The sequence below is a fragment of the Pygoscelis adeliae genome, unplaced genomic scaffold, assembly GCF_000699105.1.
Source record: "Pygoscelis adeliae isolate BGI_AS28 unplaced genomic scaffold, ASM69910v1 Scaffold63, whole genome shotgun sequence".
NCBI classification, from domain to species: Eukaryota; Metazoa; Chordata; class Aves; order Sphenisciformes; family Spheniscidae; genus Pygoscelis; species Pygoscelis adeliae.
This window is the reverse complement of record NW_008824414.1, coordinates 6,025,541-6,039,435: the sequence shown is the minus strand read 5'-3', so window position 1 is coordinate 6,039,435 and position 13,895 is coordinate 6,025,541. Positions and strand designations below refer to the sequence as shown.

Genomic DNA, 13,895 nt, shown 5'->3' with positions numbered 1-13,895 from the left:
ACAATCTTCAAAAGTGTGATCAGTGACTGGCACATTCAAAGCACTGAAACAAAATTAAGGAAAAGAAAAATCAATTTCTTGATTCAACTAAAATGACTTTTAGTTGACTGTTTCCTTTTTCTTGTCTCAGTTTGGCTTTAATGCTAATACACAAAACAAATGATAATTCATACTTACATTGCTGCAAGTAAGATAAAGTAATACGTATCATTTCATGAAACTGTGAAACCATACTGTGAAACTACGTTATGGCAGCATCATGTTGTTTTAAGATTTATAGTCTTGTAAATGCAGCCCAGTAACCTTGGAGAACAAACCACTCACTTATTCTGGCCAAGCAAATAAGGGAGCAATTTATTCCAGCTTTCCATGAATTGAACATACTATGTTCCAATGTAAGACAACCTTCTTTATGCTCCGTATAAAAGCAATCAGGGTGTTTCAGTATAGGAATTTGGCACCTCTTAGTGCAAATCTAGAGCAATTCCTATATATAGTACTGGGGACTTGACTAAATTGTACTATATGGCTAGGATATATATGGAATTGCTGGATATAAAGGAAAAGTTCTCAAAGATTTTATTCATCGCTGATTACGTACGTTGCCATGGTTTGCCGGACTCTGTTGGCAAAAAGAATGGGATCGTTCTTTTCTTCCTCAGTAGGAACATGGACAGGCAGAAACTGAAAGAGATGAGTTATCCAATCAATTCAGTAGTATCCACTTTATTAGCAACATGGACAATTTCTTGTTATTGTTTGGAAAGGGGGAAAAACAGGAGAAAAAAAACCAGCCATGCAATGAAGGAACTGGACACTAGAGGTCTCAACTGCCTTAGAAACCACTCGGGCTCTTCTGCCCTAGCCACACAAAGAAGATTTGGTCCAAACCTGCCTCTTAAAGATTGGTAGGAACTGCATTAATATGAAAAATCAAACTCCCAAAGAAGGAAAGCATAATAAATGCATATTTAGTTAGAAAATTAAATGCTACATGGGTAACAATGTGAGTCTGAAATACTGTACGCTCCTTTTTAAAGATCCTTTATAAGTCAAGTTATATACTGGAATAGTGTATGAAGACTTATACCGTTTTTAAATACATGCTGCAGTCCCACCTCATACCTGTTAATTGTATCTGTCAGCATGTGACTGATAAGTTTCCTGTAAGTTTTTCCTCCATGATAAAAATGTTAAGGAATCTTAGTTCTGAATTGTAAGTAGAGCACTAACCGGATACAAATACTGTAAAATTTTGGAACTCCAAGCAGAGAGTAAAAAAACCCCAACAAAACAACCCCCTCTCCTCCCGAACCTAGAAAACACCCCAGGTATCTAAATTGCAACACACTTACTGTTGAGGATTTATTCAATGTTAATATGCAAGAAGCTGAAGTAGCATTACACTAAAAATGTACTCTAGGTGAATTACTATCTAACATGGCATGAATCGGCATCTGTTTGTTTGCAAAGCCGTGTGTGTGTAAGAGTAGTTTGTTCTTTCTACTTCAGCCTACAGCGTTCGCTTGCAGCTCTGTTTACCATGCCTTTTCTCAGTTATGGTTATCATTTATCTCAGTTCTGCTACTCCCCATCCTGCAATCTTGCCCTTAAATCCTAGAATACAGCATTTCTAGAATAAGTATAAAGTGTTGCTCATGGTTCGTTGGAAGACACAGTTGCTAATTATGTGTCAATATGCTTCTTCAGTTATATTGCAGTTGCTGGTGGTGCACTAATACAGCAGTAACTGTCCCATATAAATGCAGTCCATCCTGAACAGCCTTTCTGTGTTTGTTTTTAAGGAATGCTGCCTCTTTATGATTAAAAACAGTAAGTTTATGGAATTGGTTATCTGTCAATCTGTCAATCAATTGGTTATCTTGGGGACACAATAGCTAGAAGTTTTCTCCCCTGTAAGGACAGCAGGGGTCTAGCTGTTCACATGAAGGTTTGAGATTTCGTTCCTTCTATAAGTAGTTGCCAGCTCTGTTCAAGTCTGACATATGTCCCTGCTTATACAACTCCCCTTCAGAAATCATGTAACTCTTAAATTGAGGAAGCACAGGCACACTGTACAGACACAGAAAACTGTGTCATCACTGGCTGAGATGAAGTCATAACTCTGAGAAGTTTATCTACACAAACGTGGGTCATGGTCTTGAAAGTGGCCATTACATCATTTGAGGCTGAGGTCTTGCTCAGACAGCAACCTAAATTTCTGGTAGGTTAAACACCACCTCCCTCCCCTTCAAAAGACCCACCTACAATTATTCATAAAACCAGTTTGCCGGAAACCACAGCTGGAGATGAAGAACTTGGTTTCTTGGCCTCCTGAGGTGGCGTGCATGATCTCACACACACCCAGCTGCTTATCTGGTGAAGATTAGTAAGTATACCTTCCCTGTCAAATTGCAGTCCTGTAAGAAAAACTCTTCACAGCTCTTTCAGTAGCAAAAATACTTCTCTGATCTGCTTTTGACCTAGTCTCTCTTCTTAAAGAATTTGCCAAATGCTTTATCTTTTGCAGCCCTAAAACTCACTGCCAGGTTCACTGTTTAATCTTCAATATCCACAGTTTGTTAGAATATGAGTAGACATGCACGCACATACTCCCTTGGACTACAGGAGTACGTCACTGTTCATGCACAGTAGGTAGAAGCAGTGCAAGACTGATGGAAGTGGAGAGGCGACTTGCTCACAGTATGGGACAGCAACAGAAATGTCCACTCCTAAAAGGACTAGTCCGACTCCCTCCTCCCCCAGGCATATCTGCCCCTTCTCTTTTTAGAAAGGGAAGGGCTTTTGCATTGATGCTAAGAAATTAGTTCCACTTCGGGGACATGTGCTGCTGTGAAAGCTGCATATTTTCATGTTTCACTTTTATCTTTTAGAACATGAGATTCATTTTTTAACAGGCAAGTTTGAGTTCTGTTCTGAAGAAGGGGAAAATAAACCTTCTACTGGAAGGGCTACGTTGACTATTTCTTGCTCCCACATACATGTAAATTACATAGATATGTCCTTCTGTACAAAATCATTAGGAGAATTGTCTCTTTAGTACACCTTCTACAAATATGTTTCTACTGCATGTACTATACAGTAACAAGGTACTCCCTTAAAATGAATTTCATTGTTTCACAACAAAGACCATACTGCTAATTGTTAGCAGTAGCAACACTGCTTGTATTCACAAAGCTTTGCACAGCTTTGCTGAATTCTGTGTTTTGCAAATAAACAGCAAAACCTGTCTGAAATTCTCCCATTCTTCAGGTCCCTAAACCAACTTCATCCACGCTGACACTCCTTTGTGGTCTGGTGAGGAGTGTGAAGTACAACACTGAAACAAACTGACTGCACCTCAGTTATGTGGCTCCTCACTACTGTGTTTTGAATGTAGACGCTTTGACAGGGAGCAGTTAGACTAAGTTGTACTGATATTATGAAGTGTGTATGTTGTTTCAGTTCTCATTCATCTGTCTTTGTGCTGTGCAGCTGATTTTAATGATCAAGGGAACAGGTTCATGATACAAGGCTCAGCTTTCTCCCCAGTGCAAGTACTAGAGTCCTTAAGTAAGCTCTTAGTTGCAGAAACCTTTTAGAGTTCAGTCTGGGAAGATGGTGAGGAAGACAAGGATACTTTGAAGGGAGCAGGGAAATGAGAAGGTGGGAAAAAGAGAGAAGTTGTTACCTTTAACAGAATGTATTATAATTCTTAGTTTTAACATCTGTAAAATGCATGTGGTGATAATTAGCAATGTTTTTACAATGCTTTAAAAATAAAGGCATTTCTGATAGCTTTCTTCTAGGAACTCATCAGATTAAGTGATACAACAGATATGGACAACAAATCTAGATATATTATTCACCATGATTCTGTTCTTGTTTCCGAGACATTTGTTTATTTTTCATTAACAGTGACTAATAATGTGAATAATGCGTTTATATTAAAGTATAAATTCCCTGGTTGCTGAATTTTTGTACAAAAATATTTCTAAATTCTTACCTCAACTTCTACTCTTGTGTAGAGCTGACACAGCGTCATTACACACAGCTCTTTTCTGCAGGCAAGGAAGAAAGAAGAAAAATACATTTTACTTATTTAAAAAAAAAGTATTTGCATGTCAGTAGATGAAACTTTTTAAAGCACTGAGAATACACCAGCCAATACTGGGTAAAGTTTTTAAGTACCTTGCAGTGAAATTCCCTGAAATGTTGCTTTCAACATTTTTTCCACAGGGCTTCTGCATATACCTGCTGCTTGCTCATTGGGCAGGCAAGTTGTTGTCTGTTGTCGTGTTTTTTAACAATACTATACAGTTCTTTGGCCAGCAAAATGTATATAAGTTACTTTATCTTTAAAGATAAATGCTTGATTTTCCAACATGTAACATCAGGTTTTCCTCCCAGTGAGGCACAAAAGTAAAAAAGTAGTAAGTGAAAGCAGAACCTGGGTCAGGAGGTTTCTGAGAAGGGGACTGGTACTGTCCCATCCTGGCTGCAATATCCAGGAAGTTTTACAAAGAGTGTGACAGTTCTGCATTTTGTGATCTGCAGGTTTGTGTGGGGGATGTTCTCCCGGTTCCAGTTATTTTTGTTAAGAATCTCGAGATCCATCCCTTCTCTTCCCATGATTTTGCCAAGCTGTTCCTTTCATCTTCTCACAGGTTTTGATCCGAGCCTTCATCATCCAGCCACCAAGCTTAAAGCAGTTCTCAATTTTTAGTGAACGGGCAGCCTCCTCCCTTCCACAGGAATACCTCTGACTTCATTTCTTTCTTCACCTATTCCTACACCATCTCTCATAACTGAAGACATAGCTGCTTTTCAATCTTCCAGCATAAATCCTTCATAGGGGAAATCTGTATTCTGCTACTGAATTTGCAATATTAATTACTCTCGGTATGCTGATAACTGTAATGGCAGTAATAATAATAGCAAAAAATTCTTGGGAAACTAAGTAAGATGGGCATTTTCATCTAGGTCAGCTTTCATAATGTCCATTCTACAAGTGTGCAGGTGCTAGGATTAACTAATGATAGCTTAAAAGTGCTTATGACTGCTCCGCTAGTTCAGACATGTTTCAAAATTAGTTGCCTTAAAAAATTTTAGTCACTTAGTAAATCAGTACTACTGTACCTAGATATACTACCTATTCCACATGAAAATGTGGTGTATGGATTCTGCAAATCCACATTTTAATGAATGTTTATAAGGTGAAAAGTATTTTCCAGACATATTTTCAGTGCAGCTGTAAAGGTTTCTTAATACTTTAATAAAATATTTTAGCATATTAGAAGGCCACCTGTGTTGAGAAATGGATCAATGGATCCGTGATAAGATCCATTGCCTAAATGGTTTATTGAAATATTTCTCATTATTTCAATGTCAGATACGATATATATAGCCTCTTCACTGGGATCTCAAAACAATTGATTTTGTTGACTCAGGCAAAAATAAAAGTCTAAAGAAGAATCCTAGATGTTAGAATGGGGAAAGATGGGGAAAATTAATACTTGTTTTGCCCATCTTCATTTACTCTCATATGACTCTTCAAATGAGATGGAGGAATGAATAAACAGAGGTGATAAAATAACGTTTATTTTTTCTTGTTTGTGTACCATATAAGAAATGGTAAACATCTATGGGTTTTGATGACTATGATTGTTCAGCAAAGAAAAAGAATTTCAAATCTTTCTTTTGCTCTAGTATAATGTGCAAAATGTAGGAGAAAATTAAAGAAAACGGTGGCAGAGCTGGAAGTAATGCTTCCCCATTTGCAAACCCTTTCTCTAGCCATTCAGATATGAAATCTACTGCATGACAGCATTATCCCCAAGTATTTCCCTCTCATAAAAACAGATCTAGAAGAACATGTGTCTTGGTTTAGCTGAATCTGTTTGGCAGACTGTTTAGCAATGGGGGAAAAAAATTCTATATGGAATTTTTAGCAGGATTAAGAAACTTACAATGAATAGCCCTGCCATGTCCAGGTCACAGTATCCTAAGGAAAAAAATAAAACACAGAAATGTATGACAAAACCAGATGAAAGTTAGGAGACCAGATAAGTTACAATATAAAACAGGCACAAGTTTAGTAAAAGCAGATGATGGTTTTATAGTCCTGTAGTGAAAATAAGTAAAAGTGTCAAGGTGACTAGGATTCCTTGCCTTAAAAATCTGGAAATAAGCATGACAGATTTTTGATAATATCAATTGGGAATAAAATGTATATAGTTACTTAGATATTTTAAATCATTCATTCTGATCCAAACAGCCGAAGTAAGGAAAAAATAATCTAATAAGACTTTCCCAGAGGACTTCACCAGTCCCTTTAGAAAGGCACCCTCATAAATATGTTTGATTTAGTTTTTGAGGACATTTCTGCATAGGTAAGCTATCATGCTTTTTCTTTGCTTTTTTTGCTTTGCTTTCTTTTCTTATTCTATGTTTATTACTTCCTATATATAATTTTTACAATGCATACTGCAGATCCTTAAATCCTATCAGTGAAATGTGATACCAATCCCCTTTAGTGGTTCATGTCGCTGTTTTGAAATTGATCTGTAAAGGGACTTTACAAAGGAATCTTTGTAAATAGCAACAACAACAGTCACTTGTTTTTCATCTTAAAAACCATTAGGAATGAAAAGTTTGATCTTTTCTGGATTTGCTGGATGACCAGATAATGAAAAAAAAAAAGTTAACAAGTTGCTAGACTGATGTCCCAGCATTACACCTGTCAGTGAAGCAGAGCCATACGTCTGGACCCCTATACTTGGCAGAAAGTGTAAACATTTACTTGGCAAAACAAGGGAAAGTTGCGTGAAAAGAACCATCTGCAAAGCTGCCCTCCCGAGGTGCCTGAAGGAAGGGGTTGTTGGAGGTACTGCATGGCTCAGCTTTGCTTTGTTCAGAAACTTTGCAAGCCCCTTTGCAGTAAGAGTATTTTGAGCTTAAACAAAAAATGATGACTAGTGGGAAGTTGTGCACATTTTAGACTTCAAAGTACGGGCTCTGTGGCTTTGCAGGAAGTTTCTAACTTCCGCTGCAATACTTGCCCGTGCTCCCTCTTACTTCAACTATAGCTAAGAAGCCCAGCAGCAAGTTTTTCGCAATGAGACTAGCAACTACACCATGGTGACACTTGGGAGGCCCGGCTGCTTCCAGGAGCTCTCCAATGCCACAGCTCAGGACAATAGATTCTTCAGTGACAATTCAAAATATTTATCGTAGGTACTGTTTAAGTCAGGATTTTGACTTCCGTATTGTTAGTTTACTAGTTAGTGATAGAAGAATGTTCTGCTTACCAGCTTGTTGGGGTATCGGAGCAACACAGGTTGTACAGGGACTCGTGGAACAAAGGCACCTGCAACCACAAATTAGAATTGATTGTTAAGACTAAGCTTAATACAGCTGTTGGGAGCTTTAAGTGATTCGTGTAAGACGGTATCTGGAAGGAGAAATTTTTAAAAAGGTGAGAAGAATGGGAAATGTTCTTTTTGTTGTGGTTTGTTTGGTTTGGTTTTTTGGGGGGGTGTTGGTTTTTTTGTTTTAATTTTTTTAAATCGGCAGCGCAACTAGCAAGATGTCAGGACAGAAAAGGGTTAGTCTCCATTTCGAGGAGAAAGCTGCCTAAGATTCCTGGACTGTTCAAACTAATTTTCTGTGTATTATCTCCCCATTGATTGGCATTCATTTCAAAGGATTAGATGCTCACAAGGCTGTTGAGTATTTCCTGAACCCTTCTCTGTTCTGATAATCTTCATAAGTGATATGGATCTGAGCATGTAGTACTGGTTTTGTAACTTTGCTACCCAAGACACTGTACAACAGTAAGAAAGGAGAACAACATGGCTTTAACTGAAGTGCAACACGACAATCTAATGATCAGTGATGCTATCACATACCTTTCCGTGTTGAAAATAATCTATTGGTCTGCCTTGCTTGAGCACTAAGCAAAGAGATTTCATAACTTGGTTGCTAAGTCTTGCATGGCAAAATTTACAGGAATCTAAGATGGCACGACTGTAAGTTGAGCTAAAAGAACATCATAAGTATCATGTATTTTGGTAGTTCATCTCATAATAATCACAGTCAAGTTTCTGGGTAAATAAATTAGATCAAAACTGTACTCAGAAAAAACCCCAACCAACTAACTGTATACATAGGTATTTTACATCCTACAAAATATCAAAAATCAGAAAAGTAAACTGACTAGTATAAAATAGTGGGTTTAATGCCACTGAAACTTTAATGATGTAAGATATTACTACAGTGCTGTTGTGGATGATGTACCTGCAGAAGTATAGGCCTTACTAGAACTACCAAATTAGTATTTCACATGTTATTTTCCAACAACGATGTGACAAAATCTCTCACCTTGTTTAAATGTGATCAGGCAAGATCGGTTTGTGCAGGTGCCTTCTGGGAAAATTAGTATCTTGGATTTAAAAAGAAATACATTTATACACACACATTTCATAAAAAGATTATACTTCAGCATCAGCTACGTAAAGGCTGACTTTTTATGCAAGCTCTGTGACATGTTACACTGCATCACAAGAATATCATTACTGTTTCAAAAGGAAATGAACAAGTAAGTGAAGGATGCTCACAGTAATATTAACCTGTTAACCTGATCCATCTTGATTTGGAAACAAATGCTTTGTAAGAGAGGAGTTCTGGGGAAAGGCCGTTATCAGTTCAGAAATATGATACAAAAGGCTTTAAGTGTTTCACTTGAAATGTTTAGTGTTGGTAATGATACGAGAATTGTTCCTCTGCTGGCAGCTCCTTACTGAACTGCTGAGTGTATAAACATCAAGAGTCTGGGCTGACATGAAGTGCATAAGGTACTTGAGCCTTTACAGGCACAGATGCTATCAACATGAGTCGAGATGCCAGCTGTGATGAGAAGATCACAGCTTGAGGGGTAGCAGCAAAAGGCAGAGAGAGTATGTGCATCTGTGATGCAGAGCTCTGAAGGCATTACACACCACTGCATAGCCTCTGAACCCGAATGACTCAGACACACCAAATACCCAGAAGGTTTCTGAATTAGTGTCTGAAAGATTAACTAGATTAGATGCACAGTGAGCTGCAATGTGACGCACCAAATCCAGCCCCCTATAGAATACAAAGAAGCTTTATGTTTCTCGTATCACTACAGAATCATAAGCAGCATTCCAAAAAAACCTCAGCACGAGAACTGGTCTGGATCAAAAGAGCGTTCAAGGTGTGCTCCCACTTCAGTCCAAGCGAACAGGTCAAGGCTAGATGAAAGAGGGCATCGTTAGGTCATACCCAAGAGATACAGGCTCATATCCAAGGCTGTTCTAAAGTGTGATAGAGACAGCTGCGCATACTGATTTACAGTTAGTCTCTGACTATGCATTCTGTAATGAGAAATTGTTCACTAGTGCTATGGACACAAAAATGGGTATGTTTCTCCTTAGCATATGTTATAAGCCCCAGAAAACATATTAGTGACTGACAAAGAGTAAGTAATCATTCCCTCCTTCCCCTTTGTTTTGGTACAGGGTTGGGAGAAGCACTAATCAGAATGTCATGCTATGAATAAGCAGAAGTGCTGCACAGCCTATTGTGTTTTGGTTTTAGGCAGAGGGAATGGGGAATCCAGCTACTCCTTCTTTTCTGTTGTGCTGAGAGAATGCAGCCCAGGCACTCTGAAGAGGATATGACAGACATCATCTTGTGGTCATTTCTCAAAAAAAAAAAAGTAGGAGGAAGGTGTGGCCAGGGCACAGGACTAGGAATCACCCAAGGACACTCCAAGTAATACTGCTGATTTAGTCTTGGAGATTCCCAGATTACTTGACTTATAGAGTATTTATGCTATAATATAGATCTAGTTTTTATCCCAAGCGCAGAATTGGTGTAAAGCCAATTCCCCTTTCCTCCCCATGCTGTTTTCAGCAGAGATTAGGTGTACCAGGGCTTTGTCGGAATCACTTAATCTGTAACAATTTAGCAAATCATAAGCATCAGTGTAGTTTGTAAGCACAGTATTACAAAAAAAGCCTTCCTATCTTTGACATGTGCATATTTAAAATCCTCCATCTAATTGACAAGGTGAAAAAAAAATAATGGAGGCTCTAAAAATATTTATGGCAGCTTAGAAAAATGCATGTGTAAGTCAAATTAAAGTAGCCTAAACACTAACTAAAAAGCCTTTTGTAAGGTGCTTGCCAAGTAAAAATGATGCAAGAAATGTCTAAATAATGTTATTTCAAAAAAAAGTGGCAAGTGTTGGTCTTCCCTCAGGATGAGAAGCAGTTATGCTTGAATGTTCTCTGTTTCTAGAGACTATTCACAGAGCAGAGCAGTGCATTCAGGTCTAGCTGCCATAGAGATACCTGCTACCGAAGTCTGTATCTTCACTAGCCTCTTTTAATTTTCCTCAAGAGCCATTCATTGGAACAAAAGTGAAGGAAAAGGCAACTCTTCTCCGTCATTTAGGAGGTAGCCAACTATGACTAAACAGATCATGTGACTTTAGCTACTTAACCAGTCATTTCTTTGAGGTTTTAATTTTTTACTTTAAGCAAATTAACCCTTAAGAAAACAAGTTAAGAACTAGTTCAAAACACAAAGCATGAATTTATACACAAATCCACACAGGATATCTTTGAAGAAAGGTCTTATATCACTGACTGTATTTGTCCAGCAGCATGGCAATGATACTGTTGTTGTAGTATCTGAAGGCAACATCAAACCATGGTCAATGCAACAGAAGAAAGCAGAGAGGCACTGCCAAATGAGACGTTAGTAGGTTCACAACTGTTCCAGGTTTTTCTTCTTGCAAAGGATGTGATTTCCACCCCAGCCCTCTGCCTGTAGTAAGAGCAGCACAGTTGCTGCCTCAACATTTTTCTCCTTCCAGAGCAACCCCTGCTCCATTAGCTCTTCAGGACGGAAAGCCATCCAAGGCCTAGAAGCGCAACAGCAGCTTCATGCTGAGGAATGACCACAGGAAACAGTGTGCAGAATCAGTAACTATTGCTTCCGTGTTAAAATCTTACCACAATTCAGACCAATCTAAAAGTCTTGTTTTTACTGCATTATTAACCTAAATACTGAACTGAGTTTCACCTCAGCTATTCTTCACATATGAAATTGATGTTTTAACCTTAAGTACTGTTCATGCTGGAGCTTAGACAGCCTGGGTTACCCATCTCATCAACTGCTCATCCCTGAATCGTTGTGAGCACATCTCTGCAATAGCTTCTCACACATGAGCTAGCCTGAGAATACTGATTCACATATACCAATCCAAGTCATCTGCTACACTGAAGACAGCATATTAAGACTTAATTAAGGAAAAGAGAAGGCCAGAAGCATCTGCATTTTGGAACAGCAATTGGTACTGGCTGGATTTTAACTGACAAAACTTTCTGGGCACCAGCCTCTCGTCTTCCTTTCCTAAACCAGTCATATACCTGAGAGCTGACTTCATCTTTGTACATCAACAGAATCCTATTCAGCTGGGCACTTGTGATATTATGATGCACAGTGAGTATGGAATATGAATACATGACAGAATAGTAGTAGTGTATTTATTACCTGTGGCCACTGGCCTCTTGATAATGCCCGCCTAGTTATCTCGGTGACCGTATTCTTTCGTGAATCAGGGTCTTGACGAGAAACCGATACAGGCTGAAGGGAACTTAAAATTGCTGTGAAAGAGAGAAAAAAATTTATTTGTCTTACGCTAATGCTTAGAAAACACATGGGTTCAAGGCTTCCTTGTAGCAAAAACTTGTTATTCTCATACTAGGAGACAGACTCCACACAAACAGCTTTCAGACTAAACAGATAAGAAGAGTACTATTATTGTCCTCATTCTGCAAAATGAGAAGACAGAGAAGATATAGCTACACTGCCAGCTGAGGAGCTTTACAGTAGGTATAAACACGCCAAATTCATCCAAACACATTCTGCTAATATTGCTGTTATCTTTCACTGAGCATTTCCATACGATTCTAAAGAAAAGACCTGATCGGGTCTCTGGTCATGAGCCACACTCGGGCTTAACTCATGCAGACTGCAATCAACAAGTAGTTTGAGCCTATGCTGAAGAAGTAAGATGTCCCTTTTCAGTTACAAAGCCTACAGAGCTTGTGAACCCCCCCTCATTTTGTTAGAAGTCTACATCAGAATGTGTGGACCTATTGATACGTGATGAGGAACTTGGGGAAGAATTATCTTCTATATCCCACTCCTGTGCTTTTAAGGGAAGGTCAATATATTATCAGTTAGTTTATTTCCTTCAAAGACACTTTCCTGTGTTGCCTGCCGAGTTTAGTTTTGGGTTACTGTTGGCTTGTTCTTTTAAGAGTCCTACAGAGATAAGAGACATAGTCAGCAGAAAGTCTACAGCTGATTCTAGTAATAACGCAAACAGGAATTGTTTTTGTGCCAAAAGGAGGGGAAAATAATAGAAGCATGAGTCATCTGATCTTTTCCATTCTCTGCATTTCCTTTTTGAGTAACTTCTCTTTTATTCTTTCCCAGGTTGACTCCCATTAAAAAAAATCTGTAACAGTGCCTGCAAGTTTAAATTTATAAATATGGTATTTTCCAGACTGCTGTAGTTTGGGTCTGTTTTGAAGTAACCTTCACTAATCCGTGTTCTACATTTGTGGGCCACACTGTTAAAAGACAGCAGTGGAACAGATTTCTCAAGCTACCTACTGGGAGAATTTTAAGAGAAAGCCTCTAGCCTGAGCAGTTACGAAATACGCTTTCAGTATAAAGCAAATTTAAAGTGATATTATATTTCATATCTGAAAAGAAACAGCATACTTTTAGACATTTTGACCAATTCAGAAAGATGACTTATCCCAGGGATTTCACTGGAAATAATCTGTCAGTATCTTTGGAACCTAAGGATTTAAAAAAGTCTGCCCCTAAATCACTTTCAGAGATCAGATTTTCGGCCTCATGTCAAATTGCTGACTTTTAACATTTTATTTTTTCATAAATACTTACTGCCAAATACCGGGGTTGACAGGTTCTCTGCTCTAGACACTATTGATGGCATTCCAGTTAGGGCAGAAATAATGGCATCAAAAAAACTTGAATGAGGAGCTGCAACAAAGATTGGGGCTTCCAGTAGGCTTGCTATTTTCCCTTTCACTTTAACTTGGAAACCCATTACGAAGAACAAGGTACGAGTTAGGCATGAGAGCGTTGTCTGGATCATCCTCCTTGTAAACAGAAACACAAAAATATCATCCATCTTACAGATAGTATTTCTTTTGTACTTTAAAACAGAAGCCCATGAAAGATTTTCTAGTTCTCACCAGCACTGGGGCCATGCACAGGATAGCAAATACTACTCACCGGGAGAGTGTAGGGCTAAAGGGGAAGAATTTTTTTTTGAACATCATCTTTTCATGTTGAAAACAGATTATAATTTTAAAGATAAGGCAATGTAGAGCACCTTACTAAACCCTCCTCCCAGGTACGCTATTTCTCTTGCCATATCTTATAGCATTGTAGCATAACACTATTGCGAGGGGAGGGTGGGTAATTAGCAGATTCAGTGTCCTTTTTGTAAAAACTTAAACTTAACTCTGATACTGTTCGTTTACTATCAGTTTTAACAAGTAAGATTAAATGACAATGTTCCCTTACTGGAACATGTTCCCTCAACAGGGTACATGTTCCCTTCATGGGACTCTCTGTAATCTCTCAGCCTTGTTAGAATTCAGTTCCTGTGTCTCCTCCTCCTGTGTGCAGCTGCAGTGCATCGCAACTAGAAGGGAACTTCATTACTATGAGGTCGGAAGCTGAGCGACTGAAACCCAGAACCCACAGAGGCAGCTGTAAAATACTCCTTCAAGGGCAACGTAGCTAAGAGAGGAGCT

The 13,895-nt window shown here is 38.6% G+C and overlaps 1 protein-coding gene across 1 annotated transcript in view; it reads right to left on the bottom strand.

The window, feature by feature from the left end:
• LPCAT2 (lysophosphatidylcholine acyltransferase 2) overlaps nucleotides 1-13,895 on the bottom strand; it is a 32,199-nt gene that overhangs the window by 12,343 nt on the left and 5,961 nt on the right. The window contains exons 3-10 of the mRNA XM_009320851.1: nucleotides 13,015-13,232; nucleotides 11,587-11,699; nucleotides 8,383-8,443; nucleotides 7,311-7,369; nucleotides 5,970-6,004; nucleotides 4,007-4,061; nucleotides 602-684; nucleotides 1-43 (exon numbers count right to left, since the gene is read on the bottom strand). The exon at nucleotides 1-43 is cut by the window's left edge and continues 95 nt beyond it. Of these exons, the coding sequence (XP_009319126.1) occupies nucleotides 1-43; nucleotides 602-684; nucleotides 4,007-4,061; nucleotides 5,970-6,004; nucleotides 7,311-7,369; nucleotides 8,383-8,443; nucleotides 11,587-11,699; nucleotides 13,015-13,232 (667 nt within the window). The remainder of the gene's footprint in view (nucleotides 44-601; nucleotides 685-4,006; nucleotides 4,062-5,969; nucleotides 6,005-7,310; nucleotides 7,370-8,382; nucleotides 8,444-11,586; nucleotides 11,700-13,014; nucleotides 13,233-13,895) is intronic.